This window comes from Aquarana catesbeiana, linkage group LG11 (assembly GCF_042186555.1).
Source record: "Aquarana catesbeiana isolate 2022-GZ linkage group LG11, ASM4218655v1, whole genome shotgun sequence".
In the NCBI taxonomy this organism is placed as follows: Eukaryota; Metazoa; Chordata; class Amphibia; order Anura; family Ranidae; genus Aquarana; species Aquarana catesbeiana.
Window position 1 is genome coordinate 230,221,795 of NC_133334.1, and position 19,335 is coordinate 230,241,129.

Here is a 19,335-nt window from a genome sequence, read left to right on the forward strand (position 1 = left end):
CAGCCAGGGGGTCCATCACAGGTTGTCAGTGAGTGACAGCAGTGATGTGAAGGATATTTTGGAGGGCATCAGAATGGTCCAGGGCCAGGGGGCAATTCTGGGACACTGTATTGTCCCGGAATGAGGGTGCCCGGGACCCGGGACAGACCTGCTAATTGCGGGATTGTCCCAGGCAATCCGGGACACCTGGGCACCCTACTGAACAGTCCCTGCAGCTCTTTTGCTTTCAACCTTATTTTCAACCTGGCTCCTTCGACAAAAGTCGATTACGTAATCAACTTTTGTTGAAGGCCACCCACAGTTGGAATTTTGGCTAGTTCCTCTGAAATACCCAACAGTGTACAGCCAGGTACAGCCATGTCTTTTGTCAGGTTAAAAACAGATTAAAAACCTATAATGTATTAAAATATTTATTACTAAGGTATCTTATAAAAGTGGAAGGTTTTGTCAATAAAACAATGGCATAAGAAAATAGATAACAGATATGTTGCAGCTTCTGTTGCCTTTGCTCCAAGCGGCCTATAGTGCCTTCCTTCTCAATATCAAAAGCCCTCCTAACTTCACTTTTTTTAAAAAAAAGTTTTATTTATCACTTTTTTCATAACAAGTATACAAACAGTAGCCACTAGGCCCAATGGGCCACATACAAAAAGAAACCTATATACATTTCTTCAGCATTGGCTCTTCCTTCCTGACCCCAAACCCTCACCCAGTGATATAATCAGGATCACAATAATGCCTTCATTTATCTGCAACAACCTTGTAGTGAGAAGATAAATATGTCTTAAGTCATACCTACATGTCCTCTTCCTGTACCTTATCATACATGCCAGACATCTACATATGAAAATATCCCCGGACCTTCCCTTGCGGAGAATATGCGGTTAATACTTACAATTCAATGACTACATACATGTTAGGGCCAGCTGAGGAATCGCTCCATGTGTGGCCACTCAATCCTTTACTGTAGTTTCGCTATTCATCCAACTACCCCACACTTTATCAAATTTCTGTGTTATTCCCGTTAGCATATGTAGCCTTGTACAGAGGGGCGGCCTTGTTGGCCACAGTTTTCCACACTGATACTGTTGGAGGGTTGGGCTTTTTCCATGATAACATTATCAATTTTCTAGCATAGTAAATTAGGATCGTCAGCAATATACGAGTCACTCTTTTGGGGGCTAGATTTTCGACCAGGCCCAGGAGGCATACCTCCACCGAGGGCTGTATAGGAATGGCGGTTACCTCAGCTATACACTCAGTAACCCCCCTCCAAAACACCGCACAGTTCCAGAAAATATGCATAAAATCGGCAGTGAGGGAATTGCACTACCAGCAACTGGACGAATGAGTGGGGAACATCTTAGTCAATCTAGCCAGAGTAAGATATATGCGGTGTAAAAATTTAAATTGGATAAGCTGATCCCTAGCAGATACCAGTCTAGTAAAATTGATATCCCATAGATCATCCCAGTCATCTCCGTCCATCTGAGGGAACACTTCCTCCCATGCCGCTCTACACCCTGCAAGGAGATCCCCGACTTCACTGAACAGTTGTTTATATATCGTAGACAGGGCCTTGTCTAAAGTGTCTTCCCTCAGTAGAGATTCTAGATCGCTCATTTGCAGGTTAATACTAGTATCTCCAAATTGGGCGGTGTATGCATGTCTGAGCTGTAGATAACGAAACAAGTGTTAGGAAGGTTAAATTTAGTTTTCAGGGTGTCAAACTGTAGAAGTTTCCCCGTTACCCACTATATCTTTTATAGTCTTAATACCATATTTGGTCCAGATAATTGGATCAGGGTACTCACAGAAGTGTGTCAGTTTAGGATTTTTCCATACTGGTTGCATGCATGGATATTGTAATCTTGTACGGTACCCTAATGCCACGGTGCAGAAGGTGCGTCAGCGCCTCATAGGAGCCAAGCTTCTAGTGTATTGGCGGTATCGTCCTCGGGCAAGCTAAACCACCTGTGTGCGATTACCAGTTGACCCTCTAGGAAGTACCGGTGGAAGTCTGGAACCGCCAGTCCCCCCTGTTTCCACAGCAGCTGCAACACCCGGAGTTTAATTTGGGGGTGTCGTCCCTGCCACAGGAAAGTCGTTATGAGCTGATCTATTTTCTTGAATATATACTGTATCTCTGTATCCAAACAGGGGAATTCCAAAATATGTAGAGAAACAGAGGTAGAAATTTCAATTTCACCAAATTTCGCCTATTATTGTTAAAAGTAGATTCTGCCATGCCTGCAACCTGGATTTTAGTTTAAGCAAAAGTGGACTGACATTCACTAACTTCACTTTTAAAGTATAACTAAAGGCAAAATCTTTTTGGGTTTTGGATAGATTGTAGTGGGATTGGAACATGTCAGTTTTTATTGCTGTCTGTGTCCCCATAAGGGAGATTCACCCTATTTATCCTGTTTAGTGTTTACCATTATCATCGAAAGTGAAAGTAAATGAAAATCCCAGCTTTTGAGAGGGGTCCAGCTGCAGACTGGAGCTCCACTCTAGACAGGAAACATGTGACCTCCACTCAGTTTTTTTTTTTAATCAACTTTAATATAACAACCAATCAATAGTCACAACTCGAATAAGTGGAGGTTACATGTTTCCCATCACATCTGCATTTCTTGTCACATGTTTCCTGTCTAGACAAGGGTATCTGGCTGCAGACTGGAGCTCCACTCTTGACAGGAAACATGTGGCATCCACAATTTATTTATTTTAATCAACTTTAATATAACAAACAACCTATAGACACAAGTCAAGTAAGGGTTCCTGTAAATAGAACACTGTTAACTAGTAAAATGAACCCCCAGTCGCTGTGGTACTGATGATTGGGGGTTGATGGGGGTTCCTGGCTGCCTCAGGGTCTGAGGCACACAGACACCCCCAAAATAGGATCTCACAGCACAATGATTGCTGCGGGAGGCGATGCAGCAATCATTGTGCCTTGAGAAGCTCCGATCTTCCTGTCACAGCAGCTCATGCTGAGCTGCGAGCTTCAAATAGGCAAAAAGGTTTAATTATAAGTGTTCCTGTAAAGAGAACACTTTAAATTACAGTAATAAAAGCCCCTTTAGTACCTCCTTACAGTTTTCAGAAAATTAACCCCTTCACTGCTGTCTGATCACTGCTTGCATGCAATGGTATCTGGCTGCAGACTGGAGCTACTCTAGACAGGAAACATGTGACAGGAAATACAGACATGTGACAGGAAACATGTAACCCCCACTTACTCGAGTTGTATCTATTGGTTGTTACAATAAAGTTGATTTAAAAAAAAAGTTAGTGGAGGTCACATGTTTCCTGTCGAGAGTGGAGCACCAGTCTGCAGCCAGATACTTTTGCAAATTTTGGCTTGACACCTGAACAGTAATAGAGGTTAAATCTTCCAATGGGGACACTAGTTCTGGTGACCTTGGTGACACCCCAAGATTTCCTCACTTTGGAAGGATTTCCTCTCACTTCCTGTTTTGGCTATGGGACAGGAACTGAAGGGAAATCTCCTCAGTGGGACACAGATGGCAAAAAACTGTCAGGGGTTATAACCCTCCCTTACTATATCCAGAAAAAAAAAGTTTTGCCTTTAGCTCTACTTTAAGTCATAAAATCTGTACCGAGAGAATGCTGGAACTGTCATTTTTGATCTCCTGTTCTAAACATGACAACCTGGATGTCATGTTGATTTAGTGACTTTACTGTTTTCTGAGACACTGAAATAGGCAAAGAATGCTGATCAGGAATTCTCTCTTAACTTAGACTTTCTAATCTGTACACTTGTACTGAAGGTGAAAAAGAAAAGGAGCTCCAAAAAGATAAACCGCTAAGGTTGTTAAAGTTATTGTAAAGCTTATTTTTTAAAAATTATAATAAAAAAGATGTTCTACTTACTTGCTCTGTGCAAAGAAATTGAACAGAGCGGTTCCTTACCTCCTCTTCTGGTGCCCCCCACTGGCGCTGTCTCCTCCTTCTTCATATGAGTACCCCCTTAGCAAGCCATGTACCGAGGGGGCACCTGCTCGGGCATGCTCCGAGGTGTGCTGTGTGTGTCTGTAGACACCCAGCGTGGCTCAACCACGCCCCCTGCTCCCTCCTCACAGAATTTGTCTGACAGCAGCAGGAGGCTATTGCTGCCACTGCTCTCAGTCTCCTGTGGAACAAGAAAGAGAGGAGACGTGACAATAATGGATTGATGGAGGAGTCAGGTAAGCATTTTGGGATGGCTAGGGGGTAACAAGCAGTTGAAGGTTTTTTACCTTAATACAGAGAATGCATTAGGGTAAAAACAAAAATCTTTTGAGGTTAGAATCACTTTAAGTGCAAGGCTGTCTTTTATATCAATATGAAAACCAACTTGTTTGAGGGTTACAGAATCTCCCTTCTATAGGGTTTGGGCATATAGTGCCTGACTCGACAGATGAAAGGGTAGCTGCTATCGCATGCTGACCTCTGATTAGCCAGGTACTATCCTGCATGACCTAAAGAAGAGGGATTCTCTTACCCCACAATGCGTTGGCCTTCAACTGATAATAAAAGACTATCATTTGCACCTAACAACCTTATGGTCTCATACACGCTGACATTTTCTAAGAAGCTGATAGCTGCAGCAGCTAGATGGTGCACCGAGAGGTACTTATGATGTTTGGTGGATTATGCAAACAAGCAGTCTGTGTTCCAAGCATTCCTCCCTGAGTGTATACTGTACTAAATGTTAGTAGCACTTGGTGCACTGTCCAGCCCTGTCTAGCCCTGTCCAGCCGCAGCAGTTCTCAGCCTTGAGGCTGGATTGTGCACCTGTACCTTGTTCCTGCACCCAAATGCCTGCATCTTGCCTAAATACCCAGTGTTCTTGAGACCTAATGGTACATCTTTTTGGTGCACCTTTTCTTCTTCATCTCCAGTTTTCATCTGAAGTTCCTCAGTGGATAGCGGGACATCTGGTTTTGGAGAAACCTAACTACTATATCAATCCTACTAAACCTACAGTTCTCCATGTAATCAGGACCTAAGAAGTTTCTCAGATCCAGCATTCCGCTCAACCAAACCTTTTTCAGAAAGAATTGAGGCCTGAGGCATCCATGCAACTGCTATTCATAGAAGGTGGTCAGCAGTGACAACCTGCATAATTCTTAACCTTATACATGTTATAAAATGACTGATGAGTAAAGGGACAGGGGATTATAACGGTGCTAGAGTACTAGATGTGAAAATGAGAAGGAGATATAAAATTACAAAATATTTTATTTCACAATATTAAATACATAGAAAGAGCAATAAAATGGTTAACAACCAAAAAGCATATATATTGCGTGTGACCCAAATGCAGTAGGGTGGGCCGGATGGAGACGGCCATCAAAGCAAGGGCTCGGTTTCCTACATGTTTTGCCAAGGCCAGGATTCACTAACTCTCTGCTATTGCTCAATCTGTGACCTTTTTGGCAGCCTTGTGAACACTGATCTCCGAACAGTCACATGCTTAGTTAATGGCTTACTAGGACTCACTAATTCCCTGCCATTTTCCAATTATTCATGTCCATACAAATTATGTGAACACTGGTGTCTGGTGTTAGTCACATGCCCTACAACATAGCTCATTAGGTTACTATCTAACATTTTTGCCAATTGCTCCTGTTTGTCCTTGAATCCATCTACAGGCGTTTTCCCCTCTACCAATCAACTTGCTTTTAATAAATAGTGTTTTCTGTGTGCCACCTGCAAGCACAAATACGGTGCAGCCTGCCCTTCCCCCGCCTGGGGGTCTTTTGCCGCGCCTCCCATGGGTGTCTGTTGCTCAGATCTTTTTATATTGAAATAGAGCTCTTGTTCCCTGAGGAAGCCAATGCCTTGGCGAAACATGTAGGAAACCGAGCCCTTGCTTTGATGGCCGTCTCCATCCGGCCCACCCTACTGCATTTGGGTCACACGCAATATATATGCTTTTTGGTTGTTAACCATTTTATTGCTCTTTCTATGTATTTAATATTGTGAAATAAAATATTTTGTAATTTTATATCTCCTTCTCATTTTCACATCTAGTACTCTAGCACCGTTATAATCCCCTGTCCCTTTACTCATCAGTCATTTAATTACTTTGGGATGAGGTGCCGTATCCAACATAACCATCTAGCCACATTCACATGTTATAAAATGATTACAATTTTCTTACCTGACTGGATGTAAATGGGATGGATAGACCCTCAAATTACACAGTTGTTGGTAAATGTAATGGAGATTGTACAGGGACTGTACAACTGGATTATAGTGTATAGCTAACTTTACACTACAGGTATCTTTAATGTATACTTGTGCTATGAATAAATTTAGGCAAAGTAGGAGTGATGCTGAATAGCAGCCAGAATAAGATGGCTGCATATACCTTTAATGTGCTGCCCACTGCCCCAATGTGCCCTTGGTTCAATAATAATAATAATTAAAAAAAAACAGGACAGATACGGAGCACATACATTCCTTATTGTCTACCACAATGTGGTGCTCAACGGCTTGTACTTGCATGTGGTTTTTCATAGGGTTTCAGGAGCAGCAGGCTTCTGGTAACCACTGTACAACATTACTGTACTCTCATTACATGTTTAGTTAGGCTGACCATACATTATACAATTCTCCTGTACAATTTTCCTTTAGATTTACCGAAACCATATAATATGAGGTCAAACTTAAACACTTTAAATTTGTATGCATTTAGGCAAGCCCTTGCACTATGTAGTTGAAGGTAAATCTAAACTAAAATGAATAAGAAAATTGTATAATGTACTGTATGGCAAGCTTAAGGCAGGAATTGGATGAATCCTATGTGTCCCTTCTTTCATTGAAGACTTGAGATAGCTCTGCTTTTATAATGGGAACTCTGTGTACTTCATCAGCAGAGATTAAAAGAATATTTGAGATTTACCCAATGTACATGACCACGAGTAGCATCGACACTGGTTTTCTTCAGTCAACTAATATGATTATTTGTCTTGCCTATGACAAATAATGATTACATGATTGCCCTGTATTTTGTAGGTGGAGCTTTAAAAATCCTATATATACACTGTGTATATTACAATATAAGCCAGAAGCATTGCCATGGTCAACACTGTGCATTTACTTACATTACAAACTGGAAATATGGATACATGTACGCTGAGTGTATTTCCACTTTTGCCCTCTCTACATCCTGCATTCAATATATAAAAAACACAAAAAACAAATTAAAAAAAAAAACGCAATAATATTTTTTTCCCTATTTTTTTCTCACTTTACCACCCGTTTTCCACCATGTGGTACACACCCTATCAGCATGTACAGTACACTGTCATAACCTAATCTCACCACCTCTCATATACATTACGTCTGTGGTGACCTTCATACTCCTTTCCTGCACATATGGTCCACTGTCATATCCTCTGCACTCCCGTCCTGCTTAAATGGTTCATTGTCATATCCTCCGCACTCCTGTCCTGCTTAAATGGTCCACTGTCATATCCTCCGCACTCCTGTCCTGCTTAAATGGTCCACTGTCATATCCTCCGCACTCCTGTCCTGCTTAAATGGTTCATTGTCATATCCTCCGCACTCCTGTCCTGCTTAAATGGTCCACTGTCATATCCTCCGCACTCCTGTCCTGCTTAAATGGTCCACTGTCATTTCCTCCGCACTCCTGTCCTGCTTAAATGGTCCACTGTCATATCCTCTGAACTCCTTTCTTGTTTATATGGCCTGCTATCATATCCTCTGCACTCCTTTCCTGCACATACAGCCATTTGTCCTTCCTTGCACACTCCTGTCCTGCACATAACGCCCGCTGCACACCTCTACCACACGCTGTCATATGCACCACATTCTGTTCTGCAAGTATTGCCTACTCTCATTCCCTTTACCCTCCTCTATTACTGTTTGTAATATCCCAAGCCTTGCCCATTCTGTAATGAGACCACTTTTGCGAGTTGTAGATACAATTAATTATATGCACTAAAACACATACACAGACTGTATAATCGTAGGGCTACACAATATGCTATAGGCTGTATACCTTTTGTTTTATACTGTAGAATAATACTGTGTATATACTACTTTTTCAGGTTTTCAGTGCTGGCCTGTGTGTGAGTGAATGGAGTATTCCAGCCATGGACACCAGTCTGTCACCGGTGAGAACCTTTACTGTACTAACATTTTATGATAGAGAAGCATCAAAGGAATCTCTTTAACAATTTCCAATGTAAATCTTTAACTTTGGAGAACCTGCATCTATTGGCAGACTCCAGGTGTAACTTTAATCTGTTTTTTGGACAGAAAGGAGAAAATGCAAATCTTTGCCAGGGATTTTTTGTAGTGTCTTTGTTGGAGAGACCCTGCCTCACTTACTATAACAGTACAGTAAAACCTTGGATTGCGAGCATAATTTGTTCCAGAAACATGCTTGTAATCCAAAGCACTTGTATATCAACACAAATTTCCCCATAAGAAATAATGGAAACTCAAATGATTCATTCCACAACCATTTATTCATAGGTCCTTCAGTTTATAGTCCATATAAAAAGATTACAGCAATGTGACCAGGTTGTGTAACCATAAAATGTCCATCTACAAATGGAAGCCTCCACAAGGGGATTAGAAGCAAAATCAAGCAGGAGCCACAGAGTATAAAAGAGAAGAGAGGCGCCTCTAAGTGTAGCAATTTATTGCTAAATGTTTACCTTCATTAAATGTAACCATGTTGCTACACTTAGGCCCCTTTCACACTGGGGCGGTAGGGGGCATCGGCGGTAAAACAGCTCTATTTTGGTATTCGGCCGCTAGCGGTGCAGTTTTAACCCCCCGCTGGCGGCCGAAAAAGGGTTAAAACCCCTCGTATAGCGCGGCTATAGCCGCGGTATTACCGCGGTATAGCCGCGCTGTCCCATTGATTTCAATGGGCAGGATCGGTTTAGGAGCGGTGAATACACCGCTCCTTCACCGCTCCAAAGATGCGGCTTGCAGGAGATTTTTTCTTCTCCTGCCAGCGCACCGCTTCAGTGTGAAAGCCCTCGGGCTTTCACACTGAACAAACAGCGGAGGCTGTTTAGGGGCGGTTTGCAGGCGCTATTTTTAGCGCAATAATGCCTGAAAACCGCCCCAGTGTGAAAGGGACCTTAGTGCCGGTTCACACAGGGGCGACTTGTCAGGCGACCTAGCCGCCTGACAAGTTACCTCCCGTTCTGTACTACGGAACCGCTCTAATAGGAGCGACGCAAGTCGCTCCAACTTAGAAAAAGGTTCCTGTAGCATTTCTGGGGCGACTTCAGCCGACTTGCATTGACTTCTATACAGAAGTCGTTTTGCAAGTCGCCATGGAAGTCGTGTGCAGGTCGCCTCGGTGGGGCGACCTGCAAGTCGTGCCGCCCCTGTGTGAACCGGGGCTTAGAGGCACCTCTCTTCTCTTTCATACTCAGTTGTGACATGACACTACTTGTTTATCAAGATATCGCTTGTACATCAAGTCAAAATGTATTTAAAAATTTTGCTTGTCTTGCAAAACGCTCTCAAACCAAGGTTTTACTGTAACTACATGCAGAAATGCCCTCAGTGGGGACACAGAAAGCACAAATTATCTAATAGTGGTTCTTTCCCTTCCCCACAACACTAAATATAGCATTTTTATTGCTGTCTATATCATAAATGGAGAGATTTTGTCTATTTTTCTCTTTTGGTGACTACTGTCACCCGTACAGGAGGTAAAGGAAACCCTACCCCCTGAGGACACAATAAAAACGTGACAAGATGTTCTAACTAGAGATGTGTGAATTTTTGAAAAATTCAACTAGTTTTAGTTTGGCCAAACTTTTTAAAAATTTTGTGGCTCCCCAATATTCGGAATTTCAGAAATGGTAGTCCTATTGAAGTGAATGGGAATATGAACCAAGTCCAAAAAGTATTTGTTACAAAGAAGCAAATAATGCAAAAATGTGCAGAGTGATTTGGGAATCTCCTGGCAGCCTGTCCTGCTCAGATGATGGGCCAAATAAACTCTCCCAAAGATACTAAGATAGAAGGCTGGTAAAAGATGGCACCAGTAGTCAGGTTAAAGGGGCTCATCTTTTGTAACATGTTATATGTTACACTCATATTCAGGATGTAACATGTTATGAATGCAGCGGCCCCCGCACCTCCTGATGTCGCAGGCGGCGGGGGATCTTCTCCCCCCGCTCTCTGTGAGAATATTCAAAGAACATGGCCGCGTCATTCATTCATAGAGTTCTGAGAATTGAAAACTACAATGTCTGGTAGCCTTTGCGGCTGTCGGCTTGTAGTTCTCAATGAACTACCACGGCGCTGTTGAGTGCTGTGGTTGTTAATTGATGTTTCCTGTTAATGTGTCACTGCTTGGCTGTACGATGTAGGGCCAAACAGATTACACCCAGAGCCTGCAAGAGCCCTGCATAGCACCCACGATCTGCTGATCGTGGGTGCAATGCTTTCCAGGCTCCCAATAAAAAAATAATTAAATGAACATTTTTTACCTGCAAAAAGATGTGCATTTAAATATTTTTTTTTAAAAAGGTGAACTTATCCTTTAAGGGTACTCAGGCAGAAGCCGATATAGAACAGTAACAGGCTTTAAAACCGCCTTTGGTCCCTTTCTCCCAGAAGAATTTTGGAAATCCGAATCCAAAAATAACACAGAAATGTGGGTTTGGCCATCTGAATGTGATTTTTGGTCCAAATTTAGCAGCCATTCAGGATTAAAGTGACACTAAATGATTATTATTACTCCCTAATAATAATATATATGCATCCATTACTTAAAGTGAGTGTAAAGTCTCGTTTTTTTTTTTTTTTCTCTAAAAATAACAAACATGTTATACTTACCTGCCCTGTTGCAGTGGTTTTGCACAGAGCAGCCCAGATCCTCCTCTTCTCGGGTCCCTCCTCTGTGATCCTTGCCCCTCCTTTTTGTCGAGTCCCCCCACAGCAAGCTGCTTGCAATGGGGGCACCCAAGCCAAGTCACAGCTCCCTGTGTCCATTTATACATGGACCCCTGGTTCGACCCCACCCCCTCTCTCTCCTGATTGGCTGACTTTGATTGACAACAGCGGGAGCCAATGGTGCCCCTGCTGTGTCTCAGCCAATCAGGAGGACTGTCCCGGACAGCCGAGGCACTAGTGGACATCGCTGGAGAGAGATGGGGCTCAGGTACATATTAGGGGGTGCTGGGGTGGCTGCTACACACATAGTTCCCAACTGTCCCTGATTTGGAGGGACTGTCCCTGATTTTGAGCAATGTCCCTCTGTCCCTCAATCCTCCTAATTTGTCCCTCATTTTGGTCTGATCTATATAGCTGTATATAAAATGCACTTTTTATCTATCAAAAAGTGTTTTTCAGCCCTAAACCTTTCATCTGATTTCTAAATTGCTGCATTTGTAAATTCCAAAAGCCAATATAAAGGTAGTAGTGGTAAAAAAAAAAAAAGCACTTGTGGGTTTAACCAATCTTGTTTTTTTGTACAATTCTCCTTTAAGAGGCGTGGCAAGGGGTGTGTCCTATGCCTGCATACTTTTGCTGATAGGTGTCCCTCATTCTCATCTCAAAAAGTTGGGAGGTATGCACACATAACGTTTTTATCTTAATGCATAGAATGCATTAAGATAAAAAACCTTCTGACTTTACAACCACTTTAATGTTCCTGTAATCCATTTTCATGAAATTGTTTTTTTCGGTGTTTTTCTGCCTCCTTGCAACATCCTTTGTGAGCTCCCAAAACTTTGTTTCCCCCTCACTTTTGTTTGTTTGGAATAAGCAGTGCACATTAGTTGAGGACATGTGTACTACTTTATGCACACTACAAATCCCATAGTCCATTTGGGGAGCGAGCTAGAGAGGGTGGCTACATTCCTACATATAGTGAGACCACAGAGAAAGATTGTAGCCACCCTTTAACAGGATGAAAAAAGGGAATTTGGAAGAGGCCGAGAGCAATAGAAGGTATTTTTTTAAAGTTCTGAATATATACTTAAATAGAATTCTTTCTTTTTAAACCTGAGTTTATTTTCATTCTGTTTGTAGTTCTAAGCTTTCTTCACTCTACAGAAAAATCAACGTTCCCCGAAGCTACACTAAACATATTCTCTAGTCAATCCCAATATATTCAATGTATTCAGTCTGATCTTTATTTAGCATCTACACCCAATACAGCTGTGGGCAGTATGGCATCTGTCTGCAACTTGTCAGTTGACATGAAGAGCATTTCAATACCATTTGTAGAGATGCATTTAGATATTGCTCCTGCTCAAAAATAACTGCTTACTTAGCAAACCAGTTCCAAGAAAAATATAACATTTTGATTTCTATACAATAATGTATTTTGCACATTCTCACTGTTCTTTTCACAGCATTATTGGATTTAACACACCAGGGTGTGTACCTCATTGGCTTTATTTTGTAATGAGCTTTCACACTTGAATTTTTATTTTAGATGCAACAGCTCTCAGTAGATCTGGAGAAGAATGTAGCAGAGATGCCATCTAAAGGGTTAAACCAACAATTTAACTCTCCCTGCACAGGTATCTGCAGCTATTATTTTGTGTGATTAACAATTACCTTTAAATAAAAAGAGTGGAATTGAGCTTATGGTCCAAAAAACAGCTATCACACCACTAGATACAAATGGTTATAGTGCATGGAAAAAACAGTGCTGTGCTAATCAAAATATGTATATCATCATAATGCAATTCCGTGCAGTTAAAACAATTGATAAAGATAAAAGTGAAGATAAATCAAAATGCATGGTATACAATACTAACAATAATGTTCATTCATCATACAATGGAGGAAAAGTCCCATAATTATAATCTCAGTGCAAAAAAAAAATATGCAAAGATGAAAGGGGTTCAATTGTATGAGATCCACACATAGGCGTGCGCACAGGGTGTGCCAGGTGTGCCTGGGCACACCCTAATCACCTTGTGTGGTGCATATTCCCCCCTGTTTAGACCACTGATATTTCATCCAAAAAAAAAAGTTACAAAATGAAATAATTTAAAAAGAATAAAAATAAAACTACTGACACTGTCCACTGCCCTACTGACACCATCAGTACATATACACATGCATATGTATTTGAGCTTTGGGGTGCACACCCTAATGCAATAGGCTGCGCACACCTATGGATCCACACCACTTACATGCATTTTCACCTTATTTCACACAAGAGTCTTACCGCAAAGCCATGATCCGCCAAATAAAAGAAGTCATAAAGCAGTTAGGTTGATGTAACCATCCGGAAAAACAGATGAATCCAGGATATTGCAGCCTCTCCCCACTAGACAACTTGGTCTCACAATTCACAGGACCATAAAAGGAGACATAAAAAAGAGACAGAAGCTCCACATAGTGTAAAACCATACAAAAAGTTTAACAAAATTAATAAAAACTACTCACATGTTAAAATCAAAATCAACAACAGCATGTTTCGTCACACAACTTCAATGCTGTTAGTTGTGTGACGAAACATGTAGGGCGGAGTTGACACTGTAAGGTCACCATGCACGCACAAACAGACGAAGAAGTGATCCACACGCACTCTCAAGAGTGTTCTGTTATACAAGGTGTTGTATTGATTTTAACATGTGAGGAGTTTTTATTTATTTTAATAAACCTTTGGTATGGTTTTGCGCTATGTGGAGCATCTGGCTCTTTTTTATGTCTCCTTATATAAACCTGTGAATTCTGAGACCAAGTTCCTAGTGGGGAGAGAGAGTTATCTACAAGGGGAAAGAAGTTTAAGGATAAATTTGGGTAATGCTTGGACATACTTTAAAGCTGAAGGTTAGGTGGAAAAAAAAATGTTCTCTATAGCTGTAGCCTCCCTGACGGTTTTCCCGAGTGTGGCTCGGGGTTAAATTTCAGCACCATTAGCGGTAACCCCGAGCCACACTCGGGATTACATTGCAGGATCCCGGTGCGGTGTTACTTACCTTGTCCCCAGGATCCTGCGATCTCCCCCGCTGTGTCTGTGGGCTCTGTCCTCCTCCGAAGCCTCTCTGTGCCAGGCTCCGTTCCCTGTGAGCGTCGCGACGCACAGGGCGGAGCCTGGCGGCAAATAAAAAGAAAAGTAAAAATCATAACACATACAGTACTGTAATCTTACAGATTACAGTACTGTATGAAATTATTTCACATCCCTTTTGTCCCCAGTGCTTTGTCCAATGCCCTGCATGCAGTTTTATATTATATGTATTGTTCTTTCTGCCTGGAAACTTGAGATTGTCCATAGCAACCAAAAAGTGTCCCTTTACGTCAAAAGTGGCTTTAGACCAGCTAGAAAACAGCGATAGTAAATTAGAACACTTGCAGAATTGAGCGATAGTGAATCATGGGGAAATTTATTTTATTATTATTATATTATTATTTTTTACAATTATTTATATTTATTTATTATATTATAATTTATGTTTTTGTGTTTCAAACTTAATCATACCCGGGATATCTACTAGACTCTGGTTTGGACAGATTTAAGTGTGTTATTGTTAAGAATTACAGGCCTGTAATATAAAATGCCAAATTTTCATGTAAAATAATTGTACCGCTTGCAGCACCTAAAATCCGAAATAATCATACCGCCAGGGAGGTTAACGCTTTAGTTATGCCCCAGCTATATCTTGTACAAATCTTCTGTGTAGGGATGCCCCATCTTCTTCCTGCTGACATTAGTGAATATTAATTCGCTAATGTCACAAAACTGGGTTGGCTCAAGGCGCAGTGCTCTGCGCCCCGAGTCCACCCTTTTTTGAAGCCAATTAGAGCTTCAGGCTCTAATCATGTGCTTAAAAAAAAAAACCCCATCGAAAGCCCCTGCGTCCTGTATGGATGGGCTGCCACTGTCCAGCTGCCTTCATGACACTGGACATACTTCATTACAAGCAAGCTCAGTCACTAAAGCTATAGAGATGTTTTCGTTAAGCTAAACTTCAGCTTTAAGCAGCTAATGCTTATTAGGGATGGGCGAACAGTTCAGCCCAAGCATACGTTTGGGCCGAACTTTTGTTGTTTGGACGTGCGGCGAACATCCGAACAAACGGGTCGTTCAACTGTTTGTTCGCCCCCCCCCGAACCGACCACAATGTGCTGCGGTGCTGAACAGTGCATTGCAAGCCCTTATTGGCTGAAGCAGTGAAAGCTTCAGCCAATCAGGGCACAGAGCACTGTCAGAGTCATGATTGGACATGATTGGCTCATTCCCGCCCCACAGTATAAAAGTATTCTTTCAATGGCAGCCATTTTCAGTGCTATTAATTAGTTAGTGTGCTATACTGTGCTATTTTGCTTCAATTGTCAGTGTAGAATATTAGTTTAGTGTCAGTCTAGGGATAGCGTGAGTGTAGTGAGGAGGATCATCATTCAGATTTGCATCTAGAGTAGGGACAGCTCAGATAGTTTCACTATAATGTAGTGAGACCGTGTCAGTTCAGATAGCGTCAGTGTAGTGACGGTTACTTCTGTGTGCGTTACTGCCAGTTTAACGCCATATAGTTTTGTGTGTGTTACTGCCAGTTTAGCGCCATATAGTTTTGTGTGCATTACTGCCAGTTTACCACCATATAGTTTTATGTGCGCTACTGCCAGTTTAATGGCATTTACTTCTGTGTGTATTACTGCTAGTTTAACGCCATATAGTTTTGTGCGTTACTGCAATTTTAACGCCATTTATTTTTGTGTGCATTACTGCCAGTTTAACGACATATAGTTCTGTGTGCGTTACTGCAAGTTTAACACCATTTACTTCTCTGTGTGTTACTGCAAGTTTAACGCAATTTACTTCTGTGTGCGTTACTGCAAGTTTAACGCCATTTACTTCTGTGCGTCACTGTATGGCGCATTATATTTCAGTATATTATAGTGTATCCGTGGAGTGTGTCTGTGTAGTGCAAGTAGTCAAATTAAAGTGCACCAAACACCGCTTTACATTGATTAAAGTGCATATACGTCCCTCCCAATAATGTCTGGGAGGACAACAAGGAGAGGCAGACGTTCTCTTGGCACTGTAAGGGGACCAGCAACAAAGTGTCCACAAGCAAAGGTGGATGTGATGGTCAGTCCTTAGGCAGGGCATCATTTTCTTTTTAGCAAGTTTGCCCGTGCTATCCAGCCACAGTATGCAGAGGAGGTGGTGGACTGGCTTACTAAACCTTCCTCATCCTCCTCATGCTCTGTCACGCAAGCAGAGACAACTGTACAGTCCCCTGCAGTTACCAGAGTGGATAAACCTGCCTCCTTGTCCACATCTATTCTTGCCATAGCCCCAACATCAGCCATGGAGGAGTCAGTTGAGTTATTTGACCACAGCGTCAGCCACTTGCTCCCTGACAGCCATTACTGGATTTAGATGTTGGTTCTGAGGTTGAGGATGACAGGAACATGACTCTAGAGAGAGGGGAGAACACTGTTAGAACTTGCCCAGTATGCTATTGAGTTGTTGGGCTGCCCTGCATCCAACATGCATTCAGAACAGGCATTCAGTGTTGCAGGAGGTTTCGTTACTGATCATAGAACGCGTCTGTCCACAGACTCCGGGACCGTTTGACTTTTAAAAAAATGAATCATAGTTACATAGTTACATAGTAGGTGAGGTCGAAAAAAGACACAAGTCCATCAAGTCCAACCTATGTGTGTGATTATATGTCAGTATTACCTTGTATATCTCTGTATGTTGTGGTCGTTCAGGTGCTTATCTAATAGTTTCTTGAAACTATTGATCAGTCCTGGATTACCAGTTATGAAGCCCCTGATGCCGATGTCACTGATTAAGTCTTTTTGGGGTGTGGAATCCCTGCAGGACTTCGAGGCTACCTAGCTTTGAGGGTGTTCAATCATTTCATTTGGAAGAATGTTTCATGGGCACCCAAAAAACAATTTTTCAGCACCTGTTTGACAGGTGCATATCATTGCAATTTTTTGCCTTCATCAAGAGCACCTTTATAGGGTTATGGTGGGAAGGTGCCCATGACACTCAAAGATTAGTTTTTGTGCACCTGTTTGACAGGTGCATATCATTGCAATTTTTTACAGCAAGGCCAATTCTTGCTTTCATCAAGAGTACCTCTATAGGGTTACGGTGGGAAGGCACCACCGACAACCAAAGACCAATTTTTACGCACCCGTTACTTCTATCCATAGTCAAAGTGACACCAGAATGTATCCAAAAAATCTCTAATCTTGTTCCCAGTGCACTACATTGTGGCCTCATCATTGGCTCCTCAGCTGTTGCTGAGCAAAATAAAGGCAACTTGCAGGGAAAATGTAATTTTATTTTGCTTTATAAATGCAATTATTGCTGCAGCAGATTCTAGACATGGTACAGATCTGCCACTTTACAGGTAGACTAAGGGGACCCCCCAGGCAATATATTGGAGGGAATTTTCATTTTTATGCTTTCACCTAAAAAATCAATAAGTCACTGCTCATTTAAAAATGACCTTTTTCACAAACTTTTTTTTTATTGATACATGTCCCCCAGGGCAGGACCCGGACCCCTATACCCATTGTATACCCAATTACTTGCATATAAGCCTTCAAAATGGGCACTTTTGATTTTTGACATTTGGGTCCTATTGACTTTAATGGGGTTCATTATTCGGGTCCGAACTTTCGTGGTGTTTGAAAGTTCTGGTGCGAACTGAACAGGGGTCCGTTCGGGCCATCCCTAATGCTTATAAGCAAGAAATCTTTCAGCACTAGAAACTAGTGAGCATCTAAGGGTTTGCCATATCAGTTTGCATATCAGTAACCTAAAAAATGTCCTTATCACTAAAGCACTTTTGATCTTTCCCTATCCACACCCATAACACGTAAGCCCTAAGGCTGGGGATATGTGGTGCAAATTTCTTTCCTGTCGCATCATGGCAGCATACACGTTGGGTTGTGACTCCGCCTCCACAACCTGATAGGACCACATAGCTATAAATTAGAGAGCAGGCACCTGCCCCAGTATTCTCTTATTTTTCCTCACCTGTCAGGACGCACGGATCAGCACCCCCTTACCGCTTCGCCCCAGCCAGGTTCTAGCCTCTCCTGGGTGGAAGTCCTTCTTGTACAGCCTCTAAATGAGCTAAATGGAAGGAGCCCCACTCTGGTGGTCTCAGGGGCACTCATCTCATCTTAAACTGTTGCCAGAAGACAAGCCTTAAACAGGCTTCAAGTGCAAACAGCCCGCAAAAGCCTTAAACAGGCTTGCTGGAGGATTGGCCAGGGAACCATCTCTATGGCCTCAAGAAAGTAAGCCTTAAACAGGCTTCATTGTGTGCAGCGGTCTCCATGTTCCCCCCCCTCCTCTCTCCCTTCCCGGCATACCTGGGGTGTCCTGCTGGGCTCTGTGGTCCATGCAGTGTGTGGGGGGACCGCCGAGCATTCTCGGCGCCCTCGCGCATGCGCAGTACGGCTCTCTGGGCGCTGCTGAGCTGTTTCCAGTCTCCAAGATGGCGCCGGGCGCCTCGCGGCGCTACTGCGCATGCGCGGGCGTCCGACGCTAATGGCGGCAGATTCAAAAACCACAGCATTGCTGTGGAAGCGGCTGATGGTTTCTGCACGCTATAGACAGCCTGCCCCGCGATCTACAGCAAGAGAAAACGCTCTACAAAGGTGGGTCTTAACCCCCCCCCCCCTCCCCCCCCCCCCCCCCCCCCCCCACTGCCAGCTGAGTCAGCTTCTGTACTGCTGCTTATCTTTTCCCTTGCAGGTTTCCATCCTATTCACCATGGAGACCGCTGCCCCAGCAGATCACCGCCAGCCGACTAGGTAAGGGGGGGAAGAAGTGGGTAAGTAAGAAGATTGAAAAAGAGAGCACTTCTAACGCTACCTAAATTGGTCAGCCCTACCAGGTCCTCAGGAACGTCTGCGTCAAGACATAGAGAATCCTCACGCAGGAGAAGTCGCTCTAGACACAGACGAAGCCGCTCCTACCATAGGAGGAGTCGCTCAAGAGGAAGTCGCAGAAGAAGCCGCTCCAGATCACGTTCTCGGCATGGTCGATCCCGCCACAGAAGGTCGTCCTCACGTAGGCACCGCTCCCCTGCACGCCATGCCCGTCCTGCTGGAAACGCATGCTGGATCTGTGGTGCGGCGGCGCTTCCGGGTAAATTGGTCTGTCAGAGATGCCTAGAAGAGGCCACAAGAGAGAGAGCCTCAGAAGTCGGGGACTCAGCCCCTCAGGCCTCAATACCGGATGTGGATCTTTCCACCATTACCTCTCCAGCCCGGGCCAGCACATCAAAGGAGCAAGACTCCCTATCTGATAATGAAGGCCTGGAGGTGTCGGCAGGATTCGACTTTAGCCTCATAGAACCGTTTGTT

At 43.0% G+C, this 19,335-nt stretch overlaps 1 protein-coding gene across 1 annotated transcript in view; it reads left to right on the forward strand.

The window, feature by feature from the left end:
- Positions 1 to 19,335, forward strand: part of LOC141111740 (heat shock factor protein 4-like) — a 123,311-nt gene that overhangs the window by 98,007 nt on the left and 5,969 nt on the right. The window contains exon 11 of the mRNA XM_073603880.1: positions 12,464 to 12,551. Coding sequence (XP_073459981.1) covers positions 12,464 to 12,551 — 88 coding nt within the window. The remainder of the gene's footprint in view (positions 1 to 12,463; positions 12,552 to 19,335) is intronic.